This window comes from Lates calcarifer, linkage group LG20 (assembly GCF_001640805.2).
Source record: "Lates calcarifer isolate ASB-BC8 linkage group LG20, TLL_Latcal_v3, whole genome shotgun sequence".
Classification (NCBI taxonomy): Eukaryota; Metazoa; Chordata; class Actinopteri; family Centropomidae; genus Lates; species Lates calcarifer.
In genome coordinates this window covers 17774234-17802014 of record NC_066852.1, presented here as the reverse complement: position 1 = coordinate 17802014, position 27781 = coordinate 17774234, and the positions used below count along the sequence as shown (strand labels likewise).

Genomic DNA, 27781 nt, shown 5'->3' with positions numbered 1-27781 from the left:
AGTCATATGTATTTCACGGCATTCATGTGTGAAATGAGACTCATCATACTGTGTGCTTTAAAGTAAATTAAAGTGGTTAGTTTAAACCACTGTGAGCTTCTTTATGAAGACAAACTACAATAAATATTCAGAAATGTAATTGTGTTTTTGTTTGGAACTTGCTGGGAAGGCCTGCAGAGATTGCATATTCACAATCTTACAACAAAGATTATGTTTTCAGAATCCCACATTGGCCAGAGCCCTAAATGGTACTTATAACAGTATTTCTCACTGCACAGTGGTGGTTTTATACAAAGAAACCTGGTAGAAAGAAATATATATACATAATCTGGCTTTATTGAACATAGTAATATACAATCCTGGGGGAGAAAAGTGAGTAGGAGTTCATTTATTAACAGGGGACAGAACACCTGAAATATGCAAATATTTTCTTCTGTTGCAATAAACAGGCCATCCTCATGACATTAAAAACTAATGGAGAGCAATGTGTACAAGGAGCAAATGCGGAAGAACTAAACTGCTAAAATACAAAAGTTGTGGTTTGTCTGCCAAACCAGTACAAATGATTAATGTAGTGCAGCTGATCATCAAGCAGGGTCATACAGTTGGAATACAAATAGCAACCTACAGAAATACTTAATCATATTCACAAAATATACACAAAAAATAACAATGTGAAGCATTCATTGTCTTCTAAATTGTGTCCACAATGTCAATGTCTAGGCAAGAAGAAAAGGAAGGGGGGGGGTGCGATAACACTGGCTAAATGAAAGAATCAATAAAGCCCATGCCTGTGGAATGAAATGAAAATGACTAAAGGGCATTTAATGGCTGCAGTCACCATAGCAATAGAATTCTATATTCTATGGAGTTCACAACCTTCTACATTCAACAACCCTAACAAGCACATAAAGGGTTGGAGGTCATGCAAGTGCGGTTCTCCCGGTGGTGCGATGGAGCTGAGCAGCTAGGCTGGGGTCAGAGGGCAGATCAGTCAGGTCACTGATAAAAGCAAACGAGCTCGGTCATGTTTAAAAAAAAAAAAAAGCGCGCACACACACTTACATTCACACCCCCTTGCTGTAGCTTATTTCTGTTTGACTGTATTGAGAGTTGGAAGTTTATTCTGCAGGAACACAGTCGCTGCTGGAAGTGGGAGGTCACAAGTTTTCTGAGGCTCCTCTGGGGTTGAGCCAGCAGTTCTGTAGTGGTCTGAGTTCACTGGCAGTCAGGTTTTCCCACAATAGAGGCTGACATACAGGGCAGTAACTGCTGAGATGCCCTGTCTCTTCAGCCTCTGCCTCAAAGACAGAGGAGAGGAGGGTGATGACTGAAGTAGAGGAGGAGGGAGGATACAAAGACAGTTCATACAGTCTGACACCACTGTTCTTTTAGTCCTCTGGTGTACACATGAAAAAAAAAAACATGCAACAACTGGCCTTAAAATGAACAAATCCTTTGCACTCCATAGATGACAACAATAGGCCATAGATACACATCATTTCAATGTTGACTGAACAGAGATTTGAAGTACACAGTCATGTGTCTAAATCTAGTATGTTAGATTTTTATTTCTAACGGTGACCAAAGTCTTCCCTTAACAAAGAGTATAGTAGCCTAACCCTAACCTTACCTTAGTTACACTATAGCTGCCATGCACAGATATCGTAGAAAGCAACAATTTTAAAATCCTTGGCACTGGATGGAATCTGGGTTTTTACAAAATCATTCAATACTGATGTTCTTGTCTGGTGACACAGATGCAACTAGTTAATGAAAGCTTTGCAACTTCAGGATATGGTTTTAAGCAATTGATCCCAAGGGCTCCAACCAGAGTCTATATTGCATTTGTTTTATTGCATTGCATATTTTATTCTTAAAAAAACTAATGTTTTAGATGTAAAGTTTTAATCATGCATTATTGTTTTACTACATCAGTGTTGCTGAACTGAGCTCTATCATGCTGGTCTGTTCACTAATCAGAGAGCTCATAAGAAGTACACATAATTACAACAAATTAAGAGTTTTCTTTCCAAATGGAATTTATAAAAATCTTAACACAATATTTCAAGAACAAGAAAACCATATAATTTCTTGTTCAGTACCTTCTACAGCTGCCGAATGATGAATGAATAAGAACACAGGGACGCTTTACACCAATTGTACAGATTTTAACAGTTTGTGTTTTCATCAAAATCAAATACCCTCTAAACAACCACAGGAAGTACACAGTTTTCAAGACTACTTTAATCCTTTGGCACACTGTGCAGGCTTTTCATTTCCAAAGGTGCCTGTGTTAATAAGAGGCACCTTTAATGTGAGCATCCTCGTGGATGATGGATGACGTGAGGAAGCAAAAACACATCAGCTTATATTTAGACACCACATGGCTTTAATATGTTAGCCTCTCTACTTAATTGGAAACAGTGCATAATCATATGCAAATCCACCCAAGTGGATTATTAATGAATATGTTTTGGCATTTCGTATAATTGATGATGATAGCTTTAGCTTTCTATTTTTTGCTGCTTTTTTAAATGAAAACCAGAAGCCAGAGCTGTCATCTTGAGAAATTATTTGTTACCAATGTAGGAATTCTTTAACATCAATTAAAATGACTACAATAAATAGAAACAATAAAAAAGAAAATGATAACAATATTAGCATTAAAAGGGCTAAATCTTCTGTGGGGGAAGACAGGTTGTTGCCAGGATACATAAAGACCTTATTGTATGGGATGCTAGCAAGTATATGTGTAGTAGTGGGATAAATGTATGCTTTCTTTCTTTCTTTATCTATTTCTTTCTCTCTTTCTCTCTTTCTTTCTTTTTGTTTTTTCATCCTTTGTGCTTACATTCATTGTTGCACTTAAGTGTCACTTATGTCAGAAATTTGGCAGCTCAAGCTAATTCCTCTGGCTCACATTAAATACCTGGCAAACTTTAGCATTTGTGTTCCCAACAAGTTTGTCTTTTTCTGTTGTTCCTGTAAGCAGGTATTGTATGCTTCTGTGATTATTCCTAAAAATGTTATTGGATGGATCACAACTTTGAGCTGCAACAAGTTATTTACTAGTCATTAAATCATCCACTGATGTTTCAACATTTACTTATATCTACAGGAAATATAGGACATCCTGGAAATCATGGAAAACACAAACTGTGCCTGAGTGGCATGTCTGCATAGTGTTTTTTTTCTTTTTTCTATTTACATGTGCACGTTTCTCCATAACGTGATGCGTATGACACTGAATATTCAACCCGGCCAATGTATCTGTGGAACACACCATAAAAACCCATTGAAGATTTTGCTTCACATCCTCTGTACTCCCATCAGTGGAGGGAAACTAAGGCAATGAACCAAAAAAGTAGTGTGTTGGGGGGGTGGGGATGAAGAGTGGAAAGAGAAACTGGGAGTGAGAGAGTTCCTGCGAGTCAGTCACACTGGATCCAGTCAGGACAACAGGAACACTCCCTCAAGTGTGTTCTAAATATCAGAGAAGGGAATGTGTCATTTTAAACACACATGCAAATTTGCTTTCATGTGTGGAAATGCATGGTTGTTGCACGCATACAGAAATAAATGCACATAAAAAAGTAGAAGCTCTTCCTCTGGTTTTGCAGCCTAGCTAGCTTGGTTGTTACATATTTCCCCATCCACTTGGGCAGGGGACACACAGGACGGACACTGAAAAAGTGCCATAACGTATTTTTTTTTTCTTTTTTTAATTTTTTGGAGTAGAGATAAAGAAATGAGAGATGTAGTACCTCTTTGAAATGTTTCCAGTGCCTGGTGCCCACAGGCTGTGAGCTCCCAGGTCAAGTTGGCAATAGGAGCTGGTACATCTGCTCTCAAAACACTCACTTTCCAAGGGAGTACTTAAAAAGAAATACAATGCACTGAGGCGGCATAAAAGAGTGCTTGGCAAGCGTCTGTCATCTATTTATTGTGTGTGTGTGTGCGATTGTGACTGTGAGTGATTTCCAGAATGATGAACTCTTGGTTTAGACGGTATCCCTGTAAGACAGACAGAAGAGAAGGGAAGAAGGAATTAGTCAAAAATGCCAGCTGTGTTACATCACGTGTGTAATGTGTGTGGTACGCTGCCTTGAGTAATTTTTTTTCTTAGATTTATTGCATTTATTTTTTATCACATTCAAACATACAGATATATGCATACCAACACCTACGCATACCCCTACTCCATTTCACATCTGTCCACATCTGCCTGCACACAAGCACAAATGAACATTGGTGTGATGTAACAGTAAAGCTCCTGCTCAGTCCTGCTGCAATTGTTGGCATCCATTCCAGGCTGAATTTAAAAAATCTGAATTCATTATTCCATCCCTCACTGCCAGTTGTTGTTCACAAAGACCTTGTGAAACTTGTCTGGGAACCTCTGCCAGGTAGTTCACACCTCCACCTCCTCCGCCTGATGTGTTGAAGCAGGAGACACTTTTGACAGCACTGAGAGCCATTTTCAGCCAGAGAACTTACATGGCTTCTGGCAAAAAAAAAAAAAAAAAAATCTGCCAACTTTCTGTGTGGTTTTGGTTGGTGGGTAGGTGAGGAGGCATTTGGGGATAGAGTAGGCACTGTGTGTCCGTGTGCTTTAAAAGGCAAATGTGAGGGCACAATTATGGTGAATTTGATTGATTTAGCAGAAGAAAATGATTTCTACAATACATGCAGCATGTGCCAATGTGTTTTTGTATCTGTAGGTATGAGCACTGGCATTCAATTTCAGCTTAAACTCTTGTACTGAATATGGTAAGTGCGCACTAACGTGTATAGACATGCGTGTTTTTGACTGTGAGATTGTATGGACATTTCAGCTGAGAAATAATCACCCTGGTCACATGCCAAATATTGTGTATTGATTTATGCAGCCACAAGTGTCAAAATATTGGAATACTACAGCAAGACACCATATTGATTACATTGGTGCAAAATAAATTTGCTCAATTTAAATGAATCATTTAAAACAGCATTGATACAAATGCGTATATCTGTATCCATATGCATTGACAAAATATTACTAATTGATAGGGCATCAACATTTCACACCATCTAATTTTCCCAGTAGATAAACAATAGCTCATATAAAACTTATGTAACCATTCTATTTTCTAATAACATTTTTCAGTTTGATCTAGTTAGGTATAATTAATGATACAATATAAATATATGAAAATGATATACATATTAATACATACATACAATAATACACATTTAAGTATCTGGAGTAGAGTACTGTGACCCACACTTCTTACTGGATCTCCTTCTAGATCTGTTTCACCTGTTCTATAACTGATGACACAGTATGAAACAACTTTTGTTAATATTAATTACCTCTAGTTTTAGTCATCTTACGTGCTGACTTTAAAAATTCTTCTTTAGGACATTAGAACAGTTTCAAAGAACACTAGCAAGCCAACAAGAAAAAAATCACTTTCAGTGGCTTTCTGTACTGCCATGCTGTCTATGCACTTGCCACTCTTTCCTGTTGACAGGCTCTCAAATATTAGTAGCTAATACTTTTTTAAGACACTTGCAAGTGATAAGTCATAACTGTATCCAGTGTGACTAAAAGGGAGTTACTTGCCCGACGGCACACTGACAGGACACGCACCCAATGACTCATATTGGCTCCTTGCACAGAGTGAACTTGTGACCTTTGGGTGATGGGACCATCTCTCTTTTGACAAGGCTGCCTTGCTACGTTAACTGTATTTGCCCAAGTAACCAGATGGCCAGTATGCATCTATGCAGTGGGTAAAGAAGACTAATAGACAGAACATTCCTGCAGAGATAAGATTTCTCTTTGCTCCTACATGGCTGGGTGATTAATGCTGAGTAGATGAGGTAAAGGGACAGCACTCTGCTAAGCCTGTTGGACTGCCCTGTCTTATGAAAGAGGAGGCAGAGTACAGACACTTCACCATGGGAGAGAGATGGGGGGAGGAGGAGTATAGAGACTGGAAGGGGGTAGCAGAGAGAGGGAGAGAGTGTTTCTGAGAGAGTGACACTAAGATAAAGTGAGAAAGGGAGGAAGCAATTGAGTGTGAGGGATAGTAGAAGAGAAACAGCATGTATATGTGAAGAGAAAGTCAGTCAGATATAGCAGTTTTCTTATGTGATAGCAATTTGTCTCCTGAGGATTTGTAAATGTTCACATGTCTGTGCTTGAGCATGCACATAGATGCCCATATAAACACAGATAGATGTGTGAGAAATGCATTCATTCATGCAAGCACACACAAACTAGGTGACAAAGGCGGGTGTAGTAATTCCCACGAGGCCACAGAGAAAAATATGATAGATAGGGGATCGCTGTTTATATCGGTCTTCTTCGCTTCCTGACTGAGTGGCCTGTAATTGAATGATCATTACACCAAGTTATGGCTATGGCCCCACAGTCGAAAATAGGAATTGAGTTGGAAACAGCATTTAGTGGTTTTGATTTATGAGCAACAATGGGGAAGTTGTTTTTCAAGCGTGGCACTCTGATGGGCAATAAAGAGGAGCAAGGCTTATCGCCTGCTGTACCTACTCTGACACAGATACACCAGTCAGCCTGCCAGCCAGCCAGCAACCAGTCAGCCAACCAGCTGCGGCCCTTCATGGGAGGAAGTGTTTTCAGCAAATTTGTTTCCTTCATGTCTCCCCCTGAATGGCGCTATTCATTAAAATAGCCTCCAGTCGGTAGGCACTGCTGCCACGGCACATTTATACACTTGTACGCCTGTGTCCTCACAGAAGTAGACATGCACACACAAATCCACCTGCACACACACTCACACAAACAGACACTCTTTTCTTCTGGTCCAGCTCATCTTTGCAGGAGGGCCTTCTGTAATAAAAGGAAAGCTACAAAAAGAGAAAAAGGGTCTGTCGCATACACCGCTATCTGTTTTCAGTTAGGGCCACTGGAGCTGTATATTTATTTCTCCGGAGTGAAAAGGACTGCCCACTTTCATTTAGCGGTTGTGATATTTGGATTAAGGTGGATCTAACTCAGAATGAAGGGGTCACTAGTGTGGGTGGCGCTGTGTAAAAATAGAAGTGAAATGTACAGTGCTAACTGTGGAAGTGTGAAGCATTGTACGGTGGATTGTGATTCAGCTATGGTCCATATCACTGAGCAGGAATGCTTTCATTTGCACTAGAGCTAGTGTCCACATTATCAGTCACATGGACATTATTGTTAGCTTAACTCTTGTTTACACATTTGCATTTCCATCGGCCAGATCTCAAATATAATTGCAGTAGATTTGGATTTTCCCAGAGGGTTGGCCCTGGTCCAGCCTTAGATTTAGTAATGTACCTGAAACTGTATCATCATGGGCTCACTTCACTCCCTCACCTATACAGATCATTTAGTGGTGACACTGATTGTGGATCAGATTAACTATACAACAGCGTGTTGCAACTTCCGAGTGAATGAAGGTTTTATGTTGAAATTACTGCCCCTCATTTCATGTCACTTTATATGTCGCTGGAAGATCACACAGTATAGTTTCTGGCAATCTGGTTTGTAAGGGTTGACGTTTTATTTGTGGTTCACCTGTTTGCAGGACCTGGTTACGTCAAGTTGATTACAGGGGAACACCTTTGGTGACAGTTAAAAATTCAAGTTTTATCAGCACTGTATTTAATATATAAATCACTATCATGCCCACAAGGATGCAGACGTAGCTGTTGGATTTTTAGGCTTGTTGGTACGCAGCCATTTTGTGAGTTAAAATTAACTTGACTGTAAATTCTACCACACCATCTGCAGCAACTATGTTTGGTGACAGTTTTCATCAAGACATCTTGACTTTTACAGCAAGGTAAATGTGACCGCAATCGATCACAGTGACAACCTGTAGTTGTACTTGTTCTTGCTCTGACCGGTTCCAACACCTCTGGGATTCTCAGTTATCAGCCCTGGGGCACTGTGTGTTGTATCACCTCCTCTCTCCTTTTATCGCTCCTTCCACTCACTGCACTTGCTCAGTCGAATATATGTGCAGACATTCCTGTATTTTTCACACACATATGTGCTATTACATATTATTCTCTTATTTTCAATTCCTGTTGATTCCCAGAGCTGCACGGCCAACACTCTTTGCTGCTTTCCTAAAAGCAATTTGTCAAGATCTGCTTCTCGCTTACAATCCCTGTCAATTAATAAAAACAGTTAAGAGAGTGTCTTTAAGAGGGTTGGTCACACAGAGCTATCCCGATGCCTGCCAACACTGTCATGTCATCTGACTTGTCTCAGCTCAGGCCTTAGGGCTTTTCCCGTTTTAGAGAAAGAGCAAGGCAGGGAATGAAAGCCGCTGAACTCACAGACTCGGTGATGCACATTGATAGTATGCACATAAATGCACAACCAGGCATATGCATCGGTTTAGAACATATGGCTGTGAAAATCCAAACATACAAACTTATTTACACACACACACACACACACACACATCATAAAAAGAGATTTCTTCATCAGCTAGTATAACCCTCCGCATTCTGTCAGTGTCAAACCCTGCAGGATCTGTAGAGATAATGTATGAGAGCAGCAAACATCCCTTGATGTCATCAAAACATTGTAGCATGATTTCATCTGTTAACAGACATATTGCTGTGGCAATAACTATGTCATGAGGACTGCTGTGCATATCTGCTATTAGTAAGAACTGAGTCATGTATGTCTCTATTATATGGAAGACACCAGTTGCGAAAATTACTTTGATGTGCTTCCCAGCCATTACAGTTCACCCTGCGAAGCACAGTAGTTGTTTGCTGATTCAAGTGCTGTTTTTGTATTGTGTGGTGTTTTGAATAATATCATACACTAAAACACAGATATTAAGTAGTTCAGTGGCACACTCTAGTTGGGAATGAGGAACATAGGGCTGGGGTTTGATACTATTTCATTAATCCACTATCTGTAACTATTTAACAACTAAAACTTAAAGATTCAGCTATTATGTTCAATCACATATCACTGGCCAACACTATAGTTCTGAGTGATGGTCTAATTAGCGGTAGAAAATGAAATCTAAACACTGAAACAACATGTGTAGCTTATTTACTTTTGCATACTTAATTTTTCAGAGGAACTAATTAAATCTGATGCTAACCTCTGTCATGAGAAATGATAAGTGTTATATTTGCTAGCTAAAAACTGAAATGCTTGATATCTGAAAAATGAATACATTTCTCTGCTTTTCCATGCTAGCAGCACAGTTCTAGATGGGGCACTATCAGTCCAACCACTTTGGTCCAGACTGAAGTATCTCAAATACCGGTTGGATTGCCAGTATTATGATATTTTTGCAGGTATTTGGTCATAAACTAGTGTCAACAATTCACTGTTCAATATTATCTTGCTAAAAGTGATGACCACCATAGACATTACCTGCTAACATTTTCATTGTTAGCAGGCTGATGTTAGCATTCATTTCAAAGCACCACTCAGTGCAGTCTTACAGACAGCTAGTGTGGCTGTGTACTAGTATTTCTATGTTTCTATGTCTGACAGACATAGGATTTATTTATTTATTTATTTATTTTTAAATATTGCTACTCAGATACGCACTAGAAGTTAGTGCATTTTCTTGCCATCATTTAGCCCATAGTTCACTGTATATGGAAAGCACAGACACCTACAGGCTATGAGTATTGCAGCCCGTTGGCACTGCAGAGTGCCAGACACACTGCAAAACATTGAATGACAAATACAGAGCCTGCCAGTGTTGCCTGGTGGTGTTGTTTTGCAATTATAACTCAACTACTGTATAAAGTCTGTGACCACTCTGCTGACACATTTGGAAAAGCCATATGGTAAATAATTATAGCTGTAAGTAGGCGCTTTGTGTGGCTGCTGAATAATATATGGACTCTGAGGCTGGGAAACACACATATAAAAGAAAAGAAGTTTATATAATGCGGACAGATATATACTGTACATCCCCATGACACCACCCATGACATACATAGACACACACATACTCACGCAAACACACAACATAGAGCTAATAAACATAGTACAACTTTACCATACAGTATGTGGTGTGGCCTTTTTTTTGCCTTGATGTACTTGTGAACAAACTGCAATATCTTGCCTCCTTGGACAGCTCATTATTATTATATTAAATAAAAAGAAACAAGTGGCTAGCTTCAACAATGTGTTATGAATTCAGGCAGCTCATCAACCTCAGCACCACTTGTGTCAGTAAGCTTTGGAAATTCTAACTTATTTCATATAAGTAATCCATTAAAACATTTTGATGGCCATGCTGTTGACCATTTTGAGCCATTTTTAAATGATCACAGTTACTACTGTTAATGTTTTTTTTTTTTTTTTTTTTGGAAGTTGGAAGTTTTGGAAGAAGAACTGGCTGTTCTGTCCTGGGTTATAACCAGCTTATTTAATGTACACACAGTACAGAGCTTGTGCATATGTTTTCCTGTAGTCTCGCTGAAGCTGTGCAAGATTTACCCAAACAAATTATCTTCAGTGAGGAGGTAGTTGCACAAAAATAGTCCCGCTGTCACTCTCTGCCTTATGCAATCAACACCGCCCCATGCTCTGTGTACAACAAAACAATTGCTGGAATTATTTGTAACAACCATGCCATCTGTTCACCTGGACATCTCCATGGTGTCCTTGGTGAGATAGACGATCCAGTAGACCAGGTTGAAGGCGCCAAACGAAAGGGGAAAGAGGATGCGGGAGTATTTGTCGATGATGCTGGTGCCAGTCAGAACGTTGTTGGCCGGTACGGCTGAACCCTGCTGTAGGAAGGCTTGGGCATTGACAGGTGGGTTGGGAAATGTTTTGGCAGGGCGGTCAAACAGCGGAGCAGAGTTCATCCTCTTCTTCAGCACACTACTGGCATCCACCTTGGAGAGGTAAAGAGGAAAAATATAGGAACTGTGAGAGGAAATTCACATTAAAGAGAATATTGCATGATGTAATATGAGGGTATTAATAATGAAACTGGTGCTGTGCTGTTGTACCCTGATGTTAGTGCCATATTTGCACAGCTGTGAGTTGATCAGTGCATGTGGGGAATGTGTGTGTCTGCAGAAAACTACTGTACGTCTAGAATACTAATGAGCACCACAGTAATTAAGCTCAACAAAGGAAATCAATGATGTTTTTGCTTCTGATTTGATGTGATTTCAATCAAGTCCATTTCATTAAGATTGATGCAGTTGAGGGAAGCAAACAAAACAAATTAAACAAAAGAGGCTCACAGTATTTTGACACATGGTTATGGCTCTGCCTCATCAACTTTCAGTAAACCAGTGTGATCTCAGCACATGCTCCCTCCTCCAATACTTGTGAATCAGATACAGTATGTGTACAGAGAGAAAGGGAGTGCACATCTGGGAAATGGGTCAAGGAACAGCGTGTTGCCTGTAGGTAGATTCAGAGAGGGAGAATAAAAGTATCGCAATTCCTTTTTTTAAACCAAAGAAATTGTATAAAATCTTATATTGACAGGGGCACCACAGAAATAGAACAGTTACTTCTTGATGGCACCACTGATTTCTGATATTATAGTCAGGAAATAGGCATTGAGAGAGAGAAATATAATCAAATATTTATATTTATTTATATGTTGTCCTATGAAATCTTAAGATTGCAAGACTACGATATTTAAAGTGACATACTATGTTTATATATTTTGTCTCACATAAGATGGAATAGCTTTGTACAAGTTTTAGGAAATAAACTCCCTTTAGTTCACTGACAAGTCCAGCTTCACTGCTGGACTTCAGTACACAGTGGATGTTTTTTTTTTCCAGACTAGAATCTTGGAGCAAAAACTGATCTTGCGAGATTTAGGTTGGATTTGTCAGGCTGCAGGATTACATGCCCCTCTACAGGTTGAGAAACTATTAAACTGTTACAATCCTCTGACTGAGGGGAACCCTTCCAAAAATGCATGGTGGCCAACCTAATATCAGACTAGAGAAGTCCCTGACTTATGACTTTTACAAAACTTAAAATAAGAGTTGTATGGAATTCCTTTTAAAAGATTATGTTAACCTCATCAGTCATTATATGGCAGCTATCCACATACAATGCATACAACCATTCAACACAGTTTAGCCATCCGTATTACTACAGTTCTGTTTGAAGGTCTGATGTCAGAAGCATAACCATGGAGACATATAACAGAGGGAAAAATCCAGCATTTTTTAGCATGTTTTTTCATATCCAAACTGATTTCTGAGGGTCTAAAGATAGATGATGTTATATTTTGAACTGTTTGTAAAGCCCTCCAAAAGAATGTTATGATTTTTTCTTGACCATATATTACAGTAACTGACTCCTGCTCTGAAACAGTTAGAGATTATCTTTCTTCATCTCTGTCAAACAATAACTGCAATGCATAGTACTCCTAAAACACAGGATCATCCTCCACTGGGATATAGTGCTGATAGGTTCCAAGTACAGAGTGTGACAAAGAGAGAGAGTGAGAGCAAAGAGAAAAAAAGGATGCTGCACTGTGATCAAAGAATTTAAAAATCCTTCAATCCTCTTCAGGCTTCATTAGTGAGACATTTCTGTAAGGGACTGCAATTCTCCGTAAAACAATCTTATCCACATTTGAGTCTCAACAGACATAAGGCTAAAAATGTCATGGGGCAGTATGAAAGATATATGAACCATAAAAAAGAATTTAAAAAAAAAAGATAGATAATGATTTTTTTTTACCCCTTAATCTTCCCTTCTACCCCTAATTCCTAACCCTACACCTAACACTAACCCCAGTGGCGACCAAGTGGGTGCTTTGAAGTTTAGTAACCCTTTAGTAATACATTAGGGAGAATGGCTGTGAGGGAGTGTGTCCAGTTGATTTTACAGCTGGTCATCAAGATGTTAAATTTACTCACCAGTGAATTACAATATATGGCCTATCCGTGAGTGAGGTACTGTCAGTGTTCTCCTATTAAATCACTGCTCATTTGTAAGATCAAGGTTGATGTGAGTATTGAGGATGTATGTTCAAACACAAAGTTGGTCTGAGAGGTCTGTTTGTTTTCTGTTTCCAAAGTTCCATCAACACTGCTCTGCAGCTTCAAATGTCAGCTACCTATCACTATAATGGTTCAGATCATGCTTTGAGTACACTGCATGCATTGCCCGTGCGGCATGGGAACGCGGAGCACTGTACGTATGTGCAGTTGATCTGATACATGAGCTATTTTTGATAATGACAACAGGCTTGCTTGGCTTCTTCCTGGTCAAATCCCAGAGGGATCAGCGCCTCTTCTCTTTATCCACTGCTCTAGATTTCAACAGACCCATTTTGACACACGGTGGATGGGCACCGACTGATGGATATACGGATATTGTTTGGGTGTGAACATTCACATGTGGGGGTGGTGGGAGCTACATGTTAAATGTGTTTACGTGTGTTTTATACTGTGCACATGAAATAAGGTCATGCTAACTGCACTACCAATATGTCTGGCATGGGAGTAAGTGCGGGTAGGTTCATCTCTGTGGGAGTTGAGTGGGTGTATATGCGCTTGCGGATGAATGTTAGGAGGTGGTAGAGATGGATATCTGTATGTAAATGGACTCCTTTATATTAGTGTATTTGAATCAAGGCGCTAAGTATCCTCATTATAACTGCTATGACACTCATTCATTGTTACAGTTTAGAGAGTAAGAGAACTAGGATTATTGCCTCGTGGTTGTATACCCGCTCCAAACCAGTTAGGTTGCTGTTTATATGGCCACAATCTCCCCTTTTGACAGAAAAGTGTTTTTGCAGAACATTATGATGTCACTGTGGTGACAGCATGACCCCAATTGAGAAAATCGGCAGATGATTCAGTCACATACTGATCAGCCTCTGGGAAAAGTCAAAACAGATCACAAACATCTGGATTTAAATGTCAGTTTGGGCTCACGCAAACATTTTACCATTCCCAACAGACAAGAAGGCATTTGTTAGATCATGAAAATAGCTTTTAAGATGCACACTGCTGCTGGTTAACAGGTAGAAAATAATGTTTAATGTTTATAAAGTTTGTGCAGGGAATGCCACGTGACTGTATGCTCTACTAGCACACAAAGACCCTCGCATACAACTGGTTGGCACAGTGCACTTTCCTGTTGACTGCAGAGGCCGTAAAACAGAAATAAGAAAACACCAAGGTGCTAAATGTGATCTTAAATGACTCTGACATTTACTAATAATGAAAGGGGAGTCCCACGGTTTCACGCCAATCCACTGATCTATAGTTGGTAAAGATAACACATCAAGACCCAGAAAAAGGTGGAGAAAGGGAAGACTGCTAGCTGATGTAAAACATGCAACATTTTCAACACATTTGTCAGGCCTCAAGGATACACTGTTTTGGTGAGAAACACAAACATAAACATAAACGTAAACATAAACCTGTTTCCAAGAAAACTCCACCAGGTGACTTTTAGTACTGTACGTATATTTTGTTGTCAGCACTCTTGTCTGAGCTTGAAAATCATAACACTCATTCAGTCTAATTATCAGGACACCGGGGCGCCGGGACAAACGCTCGAAAATCAAAACCGCCCCAATTTAATCAGGATGTTTCCTCACACCAAGTGGTGATCACCAATCTTATGATTACCAGCACCTGTGGCTGGGAACTATAAATAAAGTTCCCTTCTTTCTATCACTCTCTCTTTTCCTTATTTCCTCCTACGACTGTTTTATTTTCTGTTAATTTCCTGCACCACGCGCTGCACCACCTACTCACACACATGCCACTGACAATGCATGCAGCACCCTTCGCACTCACTGATAAACACCTCCTTCCCCTTTGTGTTTACAATTGTATTCAATAAATGAACCATTTAACTTTTTTGTTGTGAGATTTCCATTCCTGCTATGGCTTTACCCGACAGTTGTAGCAGGTCGTTGTGTTTTACAGTAAATCGTGACTGAGGGATGGCTATTTCTATTCCCAGTAGTACACCATTGTTTTGTTTTTTTTTTTTTTCATTTTTCTCTGTGTAATGAAGAGTCTTCCCTCCTACATATTTGGTGAAAGCAGTCATTTTCCATGATGCATCCCTCCCACTCTCTCTTTCTCTCAGTGTAACTTTCTCTCATGCGCACACTCACACAAAACACAAAACACAAAACACAAAAACAAACCACACTGGCCCCTCAACATCCATCTCTCCATCTTGCTCCACAAAAAAAAAAAAAAAAGGACTGGGCCAGCTTTCTCAGCTCCCACACCACGTCACTGTGGTGGCTGCCCTCCTTGTGAGCCTGCAGTGATCTGCTGGATATTCCCTTAATCTATGGCCCTTACATAATCTGTGGCAACATCGTTTGCAGAGCCACTGGCTGTCTCCTCGTGTCAGTCTCTGTGGTTATCACACAGTTACAGGGCAGAATAGAGGGATAGGAGAGAGGGATGGATGATAGATATACTGTAGATAGATGGATGGATGGATAAGACATTGTGTGGGGCAATGACTGAATTGTACGGATGTGAGGGGCGTAATTTGCTGCAGATTACATGCATGCATATATACAAGGCTGTGTGTGTGTGTTTCGAGTGTGCTGCAGATTATGTGCAGTCGTGTGTTCTCGTGTGAGGAATGTGAGGATGAGCATGGATGAAGTGGAGTGTTTCGGCGTGTATATGTGGTCAGTACAGTCAAGCAAAAAGACAGGGAGAGAGGCAAACAAAAGAGTGATGGTCAAGAGGTGTGTGTGTGTGTGAGAGAGAGTGTGTGTGAAGAGGGAATAGAGCTTTCGCATGAAGAGCACAGCAGGGGGCTAGAGGGAAGAAGCAGAAAAAGATGGATCAGGCTAAATGTTTGTGCATTTTTGTGTGTGCACATGAAGGGGAAGAAAGGAAGGAGGGATGTGGAATACGCACATATGTGATGTATGGGGGAGATTATGATTTTCTTCAGGATGAGATGAAGGATAAAAGAGAGATTGTGCATAATGTGCATTATTTACATTGCACATGCTGCGTGTGTCATTGCAAATAAGTAACTGGGTGCACAGGAGGGAGAAGAAATGTTTTAGTAGGAACTTGTGAACAGGTCAGAAAGTAATAATCAGTGCTATGTGAATGTAAAAGCACTGTAACAGCTGGCTACGACCTTCACCACTCAGACTACTGCAGTCTTAAAGCCTCAGAGCAGTCTCTCATTCATCAAAGCATTTGCAGAACATCTTTAAGAAGATTCCAGTACTCAGTGGAGAGAAGAAAACAAATCATTCAGCAAAGTGACCTACTACCAACCCCCTTAACTGAGAAATTCAACAGGCAGAATGTCTGAATGGAGGTGCGATCTTAACAAAAGTCATCAGATGAATTGTAACTGTAACTACTGCAACCTCAACATTTAAACAGTGTGTCTAAAGAGATCAATAGTATGAAAGACTGCCTAACCCTATTAGATATTTAAAAAGACTTGATTTTCTGTTGCACCTCTAGCAGCTCTGTTTGCTACCTGTTGCCACAACACAAGCCAGGCAGATCATAACCAACCTTTCAACACACATATGTCTTTAACAGCACATACAGAGCTTATGACGTGAATGTATTTGTACAGTTGTACTGGATGTACACCTGTACTCGAGATATGTAATTTCTTGATCCAGTATTTTCCTTTTATATGCTTTTGCAGCTCAAATGTGTTTATGTCATGCCAATACGGCAAATTAAAATTGAAAAAGAATAGAACATTGAGATTGAAATAGTTCAGGCAAAGCTGAGCTTAGAATGAATTTAGACAGAGAGTGAGAGAAACAGAACAAGGCAGACAGGAGGAGAAATACAGATAAGCTTAGCAAGAGACTAGAACTGAACAGGTCAAACCAGAGAGATGAAATACATGATGAGTGTGAAATAGAGCTAGATATATATAAAGAGATGACAGTGACAGGAAGTTTATATCCAGAATGGCAACAAGGCTCAGTATTGCAGGCTATACTGGGCACATTCTCTGTTATTTTAATCTTTCCCAAAGATCACATCCCTTCTTCTCTCAGTCATAACCCAGGCAAACCACAATGAATAGTAATCCATACATGTACTGCTGGTGTCTCTATACCCATGATTACAGTGCAAACTGTATCTTCATGTAAAACATGATCACGTGCAGTTTCACCAAAATCTAAAAATATATATTTTAGCTTTAGCTGTGCTCCCTTCATTTGCTGGGATTAAGTCATTTTTATACATAAAGCTTCTGCTGATTCTACCACTTTTTTACATTTGCGTCAATGCATTTTAATGTACAGGTAGCAGTGTGGGTGGGTAGCTTACTAAAGTCTGTCTCGATATGCCTTTTACTAATTCAAACATTTTATGCTGGTAAGTTACAGCACATCGACAAAGTACACTTTATTACATGACAAATGTTCAATAACAGGGAGCAGCTCAGGAAACGAGTACTGATGTTATGACGGCATACTTTCCACAGTGGAGTTAAAAGCCCTGTGTAGAGTTATGCTGTTTAGCAGCTCGGTTTAGATTCATGAGCAGAAAGACAGAAGCACATCCTGTGGAGTGATGTGATGAAGAGGCATGCATTGAGGTCACGTGAAGCCTTTTTCCTTTACTGTGAGTGCGACATCAGCTCTGATCACAGCAGCTAAGTGCAGTTGATAAGGCCTGCATCTGTACACAACACCAGTAATCCTACCACTGCCTGTAATCTATAAGACAAGTTGAAAGTGATTGTGTCTGTAGTCATAAGGTTAATGCATGTTATGACACACTTTCATAAACCTTCAAAACAATATCATTATTATTAGTGAACAAGCTGAAAAAGGATGTTAATACAGTATATCTCAGCTTGTAGTTAAGACCTGATGCATAGTCGGATCCCTGATTTTTATTTGTCTGTTAAACACTTGAAGCTTCACCCAGTTCGCTTTCTTAAGCACACAGGTTTTAAATCTTGAGTCAGAACATATGTATTGATGCGTGCCAACACAACAGGTGTGAAACAGTGGGGCAGACTTACCGAGGAAACCTCTCCATCATTCCCCGTTGCTGCAGCCGGAGCTGCAGCTGCGGCTGCTGCCTCTTGAGCCGCCGCCTTCATCGCCGCTGCCTTGCGCAGCTCCCGGTTGGCCTGCAGGGTGGAGAAGTAGTTGACGGCCGCAAACTCGATCAGGGCAGAGAAGACAAAGGCAAAGCAAACAGCAATGAACCAGTCCATGGCTGTGGCGTAGGAAACTTTGGGGAGGGAGTGCCGGGCGCTGATACTGAGTGTTGTCATGGTCAAGACAGTGGTGATGCCTGCACACAGGGAAGACAGAAGTTAGGAAGATGGTGCTTGTGATTTCATATCTCATCTTACTGTGGTACTGATGGGCTCATCTTTATTCTTGCTTCTACTGTTTTGGTGTGTAGTTGCAATATGTTAGTTGAAACTTATTTTTGTCTTAAATGAGTAACATTTTATGAAAGATACTTGTTTGCTTTATTGCAGTGAATTATGTGATAAAATCAATATCACGCTCCTGTCTGTGCATTAAATATAGATCTTGAGCCAGGAGGTGGTTAACTTAGCTTTGGATAAAAACTGAAAGCATGGGAAAACAGTTAAGCTTGGCTCTCTCCAAATTTCACAAATATGCCTGCCATCTCTACTTCTCTACTAATTAACATTTCTGTTTGCGTGGGGATCGAACAACAAGCCAGTCTAGCTGCTTCCCTCTGGCTAAGTTAAGCTAATCACTTCTTGGCTCTAACTTCAAATTTAATGCACAGACATGAGAGTGATATCGATCTTCTCATCTCGCTGTTGTTAAGGAAGTGAATAAGCATATCTCCTAAAATATTTACCTTCTGTGAGCCCTCTGTGACCTGTCTATGATGGGGGTAAAAATATCAAAGTCCTCTGAATGTGATCCTTAATGTTTCAGGGTGTAATTATTATGAACTAGTAAAACATATGGCACATACATATAGAGATTGCATGGAGTGATTGTTTACATTGCACTTTTACACTCAGTGTTGTGAGTGATGTTCCAGATAAGCATGAAGTGTATAGATGATTAAGGTGTGTGTATTTATTTTAGTGTTTCTCTCATTTCTGAGAAACCATGATACAGAGTGTTTGTCAATGAATAACAATGTAGAGCCTTGATTATGAGAAACCATTGCAATCAGCTTGATTTGGACACACATGCACTCCAGATGCACAATTGCTTGCACACACACACAAATCTATCAAGAGAGATGTAATGTTGCACTACATATTAGAAAATATAAGGGTAAATATCCACCATTGAACCTGCCATTTGATATCAAAGTGTCTCTTCTCCAGACACACAGATCAAATCTATCATGTCTACACCCTACACACATCAAGTCATTTCATCATTAAGTGGCAAACAAAACTGTAGCTTCACTTGAAAATTGCTATTTCAGCTCTCTTAGCAAAATATTATTATCTGGCAAATAACGTCTATCATCTCTTCAGTATAGCAGAGATTATAGTAGTTGAAGCACTGATGTCGTCAGTATTTATTAAACCATAGTTCTGGAGAGATGATACAACGCTAACTCTGTGCTATGCATGAAGAAATTACATACAGACAGTTGTTTTGGATTGAGAGTTCTGTGTCGATAAAGCTAATGATATGATGGTAGAGCTAATACAGAGGAAAAAGTAACTTATTATGGTTAAGCTGTTAATAGTCTAACACAGTGTAGTATAACTTGGTAAGTATAAATAACAAAGTGATGAAAAGATTCCAATGCATCACAACTGATTTTTCCAATGTTGGGCACATTGCAGCAGCCCTGTCTCATGGTGTGTAACTAGAATGTCAGGCCATGTGGCATTTCAGCCCAGTGAGGTTTGCCAAAAAGTCACTTCAGGAGATGCTAATCTGTCCATAAACAGGCCAACCCGTGCCCCCGCACTGGCACACAAATGAAAGAGACCAAATATCTGTAAACATTCTCGAGAAAGCCGTCCAGTAAGATGACCAGACAAAAACCACAAAGCGTTAGCCAATATTTGTTTATCTGGTAACAAGTATCTAAAGGCTACAGGTGAGATGACAGAAGGATGAACAGACAAGAGAATGGATGTGGGGGGAGATGAAGAGTATAGATAAAAGAAACATGAATAGATGCATCAATAGATAGGTGTGAAAGAGAAACTTGGTATTTGATATTTTTGTCAGCTGAAATGAGAATGCACCAAGCTTTTTAAAGCCTATAAAAAGTTCTTCTAAGTTTCACCACAGATTGCCAGGATCCCTTTGAGCAGAGCCTCAAAGTATAGAAAACTAAGAAAAACACAGTAGAGATCTGAAACCATTTATAACTTTTCATGGATACATGACAGTTTGAAATTAGTTTAGACCACACAAAAGGTCCATGGCAGGTGCATTTTAGAGCCACTTTTGAAGTGTCAAACTATCAGAACATACAAAAAAAAAAAAAAAGAAAAAAGAAAAAAAAAAGAAGTTTGATTTTGCCGCTAAAAAAATATCTTTCAATCAGTGGAGAAGGATTTTCCTCTGTCTTTGCCCAAATTCCATCCTTATTAAGTCAGATAAAGATGCTGACAATGAACATCTCCTTTAATGGCCTATTAGCAAAGTACATATCTAATGCACTTTCATCAAGCTAAAGCAAGCAGGGAAAAAGGGCCATTGAACACTGCTGTCCGTGCTTTTACCAAATGTGCGCTGTAGTTGTGCACATTTCATTAGCAGCCTGGGATCTCATGGGGGATTTAATGCACCTAATAATGTCTCAGAAGTATTTTCGACACACTGCATCTGCAGCGAGAAGTAACAACTCTCAAACACAACCTCCTCCGATAGCTGATCCAGTGTTGACTGTCTCAAACTCGAGCACAAGTTAAATGATTGCGGGAGGGGAGGAGGGACATGGGATGAAAGCCTGTCAGGGTAGGAGGGAGGAAGAGAAAGAAAGAAAGAAAGAAAGAACGAGTGTAGGAGGGAGGGGGATGAACTATAAAGACAGGATAGAAATTAAATGCTTGGGGCATTTATGTGCTTTTATAGGAAAAAAGCAAGGTACAAATTAGGCCACACTCAATTAAGTCTGTGAGACTTGTGCTCAGGGGACTTTCAGCTCTTAGAAACATTGTTGACAATCCAGCGCACAACATACAATGGCTTAATGTACTGTCAGGGTGAAACACATCCATGTAGCAGCTTCTCTCCTCTCCTCTCTTCTCCTCTCCTCTCCTCCTCTCCTCTCCTCTCTTCTCTTCTCTTTTCCCTCATTCTTAGCTTTCTATCTCCCTGTGCACCATCCACACCATTAATGAAACTTACTCAGATAATGGCTCTCTGGCTGCTTTATATTTATTTAAAAAACAAACAAACAAAAAAACACAACTAGGACATACTGTAACACCAAGTATTTTTAGAGGCCAAAGCAAGGCACTTAAATTTAGAAACAAACTATATCACAGTTTGAATATGAAGCTTGGCCTTTTGTAATGCAAAATCCAATATGCGGTATTAAATTTTTTTTTCTATATAACCTCATCTAAAATACCCTGCGTGTCCTGCGTTCACCCTGAGCTCCTATTCAGCAACAGCCAATCCAAAGAATAAGCTGGGGTTTTTTTTATCGTATACCCAATATTGAGTGAAATGAAAACAGCAGGACGAGTGAGGTTAATGACTTGCCACAGATGTGCTTTCCACATGGGGCCTCAACTTCCACGCTAATGCTAATGATTGGGATCTATGCTCTAAAAGAGCGCGCAGGCTCATTGGAGCACTGGCTCGTTTCCAAAGACAAGTGCAGACCACAGAGCCATAATCTATGAGGGCCAACAGTGTCACCCCGATCAGCTGCAGCTTGTTGAATTTCAACATGAGGGGAATTGAAATTAAAAAGGATAGAAAAGTCTACAGAACCCCCCCCCCCCCCCCTTTTTTCCCCTCTTTGTCTTGTCTCAGTCTTTTTGTCTCTCTCATTCCTCTCACTCTCACTCTCTGTCTTTGTTCAGTGTCTCTCACCCTCTCTGCTCCCGAGGCTAGAGCTTGGTGACAACTGTAGCGTGATGTAATGTGAGCGAGCGGAACCTGTGAGTGCTCGGAAGAGGGCCAAGTAAACATCCTCCCCCTCTTGGCCCTTGCATGACCAATTTCAAAAAAGGACATTTATTCCCAATTAATTCAGGTCCACCACAGTGGAGGAGGAATAGATATAATGAAGAAAGGTTAAAACATACTGTGATGACTACGTCTGTCTTTGTTTTCCATGCAGAAGGTTGTATTTTAAGGGCCGCTCTGCGCATGTTGAAACCAATCAGAGTGCAGTAAATGCAGGGGAAAAAAGTATGCTCGCTTAAAGTTTGCAGAGCTAGAGCCACGCTGGGGTCAAGCAGTGGGTGGTGAGTCAATAAATACAGAAAATCTTCATTTGAGTTTTAGATACTTAAGGAAAACAAAGTTGAGTTTTGAGAGCTGAAAACTTTGTGAGAGCAAAAACTTGATATGAACTCTTGCAGCATGTAAAAGTCAGACTCATCAGTAAGTGTAAGGCACTGCACCATAATGTATGGTGCATTAGAGTAACAGCTTTAAAAAATCGTATTTTGTTTTGTTCAGTGAATTGTCCTGATTTACATTTCCACCACATTATAGTCCTCTTTACTGTGATTGTAATCATGCAAAAAGGCAATCGAGCAGGCTGCTTTCTCTACAATAAAGGACCTTTTTGTTGCAATTTTTGGCAGCTTATAATGAGAATGGCCAGTAGTGAAATATATAGTATGTGTTCTCCCATTTGCTTCAGTCAGCATCCATGTCCCTTTTCACTTGGCAATCTTAAAAAAACAGGCTTGACACACACATTGGTATTTCCACAGCATATGAGTAAAGTGAATTTAAAGACGTCTTACCAAACACAGTCCGAGCTGGAACCGATTCCTTATTAATCCAGAAAGAGACTTGGGCCAGGATGACAGTCATAATACAGGGAATGTAAGTCTGGATCAGGAAGAAGCCCATTTTCCTTTGTAGGTGGAAGTGGACGGTCATGATCACATATTCACCTGAGACCGTAAACACCAAACACAGTTGTGTTTCCATTAGTGGCAGATCAGAAATTCATCAACAGAGAAGTAGGACTGCCTCATATAACATCTTTCCAAACAATGTAAAATACCCATTTTGTGCAAAAATGGTGATACTGATGATAATTACTGTTTTTACTGTCATAAAATTGCTAATTACTGTAATAAGATACAGTGTTTTGGAATAAAAGCCCTCATATCACATAACTTTAGAGAAACACGTCAAAACCTGAAACCAGACAGTGCTGTATACAGAATAATGACAACTGCAGATCACACTCAAACACAGAGCTCCAAACTGTGGAAAGGTAACCCTGAGAATCTTATAATCTCAACATGCACTGCAGGCTGGACTGGATTCAGCACAGTTCTGAGCACATCTCTCACCTGTATTGGACTTTAGCCTCTCACTTGACACTGTCTGACCGATGAGGTCGTACTGCAGCAGACTGGATGATTCCTGTGGCACCTCCACAGAGGAAAGGGGGCCTTTCTTCCATGTGTACACAATCTCACTGATGGGATAAGCATCTAGGCAGGATGGATGAAGAACTTCTGTTAAAACTTGGACATGCAGTATTTGATAAAAGTGGTCTTTTCTTTCTGTCCCTTTAAAATTATTTGGGGCATAAAGTGCCAAAGAAACTGATGCTTTCAAAATGTACTTAATGGACTGCTCTCTCAAAAATAAGAGACAATGAGATGAAACATCCTTTTCCTTAACTTTACTACTCACGGGTACAGATAACAGATAACCTTTAGATTAGATTTTTCGGGATCATTTCACCAAAACTTTTGTTGGCGTGGTCCACTATACACTTCACACATACTGCATGAGGATCTCCTGACATAGATTTTTCTTGGTAACACTTTATAATACAGCCTGCTTCTAACTGTGGAATTAAAGTGGAAATAGAACAGCCACACATATTACAACCCACGTAATTCATTCTTACCATGTAATTAAAATAATTAAAATAATAATTATTAGCTTCCTAATTGAACTTTCAAGATTAGCTATGTTTAATCCACTTTCCTGTATTTTATATCATTGCATTTCTTTATTATAGTTTTCCTCCTCAGATAACAATAGAAACCTTTTACAACTATGCACTTTAGAGGGTTACATTTGTTTTCTATTCCAACAAACCTGTTTTAAACTGCTGCAGTGCGTGCTAGTGTCAAATTTTACTGACCTATTTCTCCACTTGTCCATATACAATTAAATAATAGATATGATAATAAATCCCATGTACCGTGCATGTAATTACCCTCCCGTCTTGTATTCCGTATTTTCTCCTACACACCGCAACAGCGTTTTTAATGAGCAAAGCTACAACATGCATTTACATTACACAGTAATGAGAAAGTATGTGGGCTGCAATATAAAGTGTGGCTTAAATTATACAATATGAACAAGGTTGTTAACACCAAAACACCCAAACTTCAGTTTTGTTTCCCAATGCTGAGGACTGACACCATCTGTCAGACCAGTGAGGCTTAACCAAAAAAAAAAAAGAAAAACAAACAAACAAACAAACAAACAAACAAACACAAACTCACAACTCCCAAACTTGAGTGGGCAGGCATGGCCGTCCATTGGGAAGTTCATCAGACGCATGGGGCACTCCGCATTTATAGTTAATCTGTCAGAATAGAGATGAGTTGAAAGATGTGTTTGATTTATATTTGATACACTGTTACTGGCTAAGAAATGTCTTCTTTATTAAGCCGGATCCAGACACTGTGGCATTGTGCTGTACAACACGCTAACCGGTAGATTAATATGTTAAATTTTGGCAATATATCATAAGCTGTTGGTCAGAAAAATGTAACTGTACCTCGCACAAAGGTAAGGAAAGTTAAGAATATGGATTAATTAAAGCTCTTGAACTTCATCAAATGTTTTAAAGTTGATCCACTTAGATAATCTAATTATTTTTTAAAATCTGTTTCTGTTCCATCAGTAACTCTAGGGGCAATTTTTTCATCCTAAATATGTCCTTTTGGAACAAAGCTGGAGTCATGTTTGTTTGAATTGCTTTCCAGGCCTGTTTTCAGTATCAGATGGCACATATCTTGTTTTTGGAATGGCGCTCCTCATTTCTTTTCATGTCTGTGCATATTCTTGGATGCTTGTTTGTTTTATTTGCCTTCCAGGTCTGTGCTCTATTCCGGTCTTGGCTTGGTTTGGAGCTCACTGTCCAGCACTGTTACCTCATAGTGTAGAGGATAGTTCCGTTCTGCATGATGCGGAACAGCTTGTTGGGGGTGGTCATGTTGTGAGAGATCGACCTCTTGCCATTCCGGAAAAAGGTGTCTGGCGTCCAGATCTTGCTGACCATCAGGTTGTTGAGCCGCAGGATCTCGATGGGGCCCTCAAATTTCAGCCGCTCGTCTATCCATGTCTGACGAAAGAACACGTCCATGGTGTATTCCTGGATGTGGGGTTAGAGTATGGGTTAAGGATTTATTTACTACTACTACAACCAGCCCTGCTGCTGGTGCTGCTTCTGCTCATGCTGCTACTATCTCCACTACCCCCAGAGAGAATGGCAGATGGGTTTGTGAGCCATGGATTCATTGGAACCTGCTGGATAGAGTACTGGCAATGTGATGAAATTTTTTTTTCTTCCCAATTCTGGACTATTCCGTTAGTGCTGTCAGTACTCATGAAAAGTAAAAATCTTTTTTTTTTTTTTTTAAGTTAGGTTATTTATAGATTTTACAGTCAAGAAATGTAACTATTAATGTTTATTTTAAAGGAGTTAATGTGTCATTTTTATACGCTAACAAATCTATGAGGGACGCAAACACACTGTAATCTCCTCAACATATCAATATCAACATATATTTAGATAACATTATATATAAGATAACCTTATAACATTTATCAAATTTTATTGACTACTAGGCCTGGTAATGAAATGATTTAATTAAGTGATTGATGATGAACTCATTAAATATGAATATAGATTATCTACAGAGTCAGCATAAAGTCAACAGTATGAGTCCATCCTTGAGGCTTTTAGTGAAGATCAAATGGATGGCCTTGTTTCTCTAAAGAGCTTTTTACATGGCCTCTCTATAGAGCTGCCACCAGGATATCACATGGCAGTTCAAGTAGGCTTTAGATGCAGCCAAACAGTATCTAAAGCCTAAAGCCTAAACAGTGTAGAATACAACAGACATACAGTGCTCAGCCTATCCCATGTCAGGAGTAGCCAGCCTATCCGGTCCCAACATCAGCAAGATATCTCTCTCTATCTCTCCCTCTCTGACGGGCTGGGGGATTGTCAACCAGATTAAAATCCTAAGCTGCACTAATGACATCCTGCCCAAATGCTGGAATAATGAAGGCTGGGATGACCATGACTTGAAGCTATATGCATGGAGTTATGGGGGGAAAAACTGTACATACGTATTCTCTCTTGTGGTCATACAATGACACTGATTTTGTTAACAAGTGGTGAAACAAATGTATATATACAGTACGTGCATCAGTTATGTCGCCTGTGTATCCTGTGTCAGTATTTCAACAGTCAGTATGGTTTACATACCATCTCAACATCTGAAACAGGTCCAAAGCTGGTGACAAAGATGTCTGTTTTAACCTCTGTAACTGGACCTATGGCAGAAGGATAAGTATAGTTGCTTTGACATAGATTGAAAAAACTACAACTTTGGATCAGACAAAAAAAGAAGCTTTTTTTGAAAACCTAAAGCAGCTAAAGAATAAAGCTATATTTAATGTAGAGCCCATACACAGAGTAAAATGGCCACTAAAAATCTAATTCCTTTGAACCACAAAAAAGGAACATGACATTGATTCTAAGTTTATTAGCAAACTCAGTTTCCAACTATTTGCTGGTAATTTTGTCATAATTGTGTAAAAGAAAACACACAGTTTAACCATTACGGCACAAAAACCAAACGACAACGAGGCACACTCACACATACACACACACACACACACACACACAACTACTGGAGTAAAACTTTATCTTCTGAAAAAGGAAGATCGATCCAATCATATACGAGGCAATTTCATATAAGATGTAATATGACAGTGTCATTTAGCATACCTCCAAATCCAGGTCGCAGCCTGTTGTCATAGCCATCCAGTAATCTATCCAATATGCGCGTGATGTTATCCAAATAGATACTGGTCTCACTGTGCTGATTTCCCCAAACACTGCTCACACTGTAACTAAAGTACACATGCACTTATGAAATATAATTTCAACAGATCAGGAAACAGTCGAAAAATGCAGAGTTTCTCCAAAGCACAGCCATCCACAGCCTTTGGACGCCGTGCGTAAAAGTGGTCAGAACATGCAGAGAAAAGAGTTGCCATACTCACCAAGACAGAAATAAGCAAGTTAAAACGAAAGCCATGCCTCGCAAACACCCCACAACTAGAAATCCCTGGTCAACTTTTAAAATCAGCATATTCCATCATTTAAAAGCATGATTAAACGCGAGTCGGGTCTTCTTTGAGTTGTGAACCGTGCGAGGATATCGCGCCAGTCCAGCACGACTTGACTCTCTCCCCCCCACCCCACCCCCTCTAGTGCGGTTGCGCCCGCCTCAGCCTGAATCGCTCAGTTGGAAAAACCTGAAGAGTTTTTAAGAGAGTGGAGAGGAGGGACGAGGGGAGGGGGGCATTAAAATTAACCGAACGAGGCGTTTTAGGAGGAACGCAGCGGTTTC

At 39.8% G+C, this 27781-nt stretch overlaps 2 protein-coding genes across 2 annotated transcripts in view; one reads left to right on the top strand and one right to left on the bottom strand.

Annotated features, from left to right (window-relative positions):
• Nucleotides 1–27781, top strand: part of LOC108893427 (gamma-aminobutyric acid receptor subunit beta-2) — a 119116-nt gene that overhangs the window by 21033 nt on the left and 70302 nt on the right. The gene's annotated exons all lie outside the window — the stretch shown is intronic.
• On the bottom strand, nt 315–27781 carry gabra6b (gamma-aminobutyric acid type A receptor subunit alpha6b). Its single transcript, XM_018691447.2, has 10 exons — nt 27432–27781; nt 27154–27278; nt 26629–26696; nt 25286–25506; nt 24632–24714; nt 23456–23599; nt 22895–23047; nt 18005–18282; nt 10637–10893; nt 315–4017 (listed from the first exon to the last, which is right to left on the bottom strand). The coding sequence occupies exons 1-10, from the start codon at nt 27518–27520 to the stop codon at nt 4005–4007; spliced, it is 1431 nt and encodes a 476-aa protein (XP_018546963.1). The 5' UTR covers nt 27521–27781; the 3' UTR covers nt 315–4004.

What these genes read in the sequence shown, in the direction of transcription:
- gabra6b (XM_018691447.2), bottom strand. Translation starts at nt 27,520, where the DNA reads ATGCTGATTTTAAAAGTTGACCAGGGATTTCTAGTTGTGGGGTGTTTG. An exon ending in CTGTTTCAGATGTTGAGATG is followed by an intron (nt 25,507 to 26,628) that starts GTATGTAAACCA and finishes CCCCACATCCAG; the next exon opens with GAATACACCATGGACGTGTT. An exon ending in CCCACTCAAGTTTGGGAGTT is followed by an intron (nt 23,600 to 24,631) that starts GTGAGTTTGTGT and finishes CATCCTGCCTAG; the next exon opens with ATGCTTATCCCATCAGTGAG.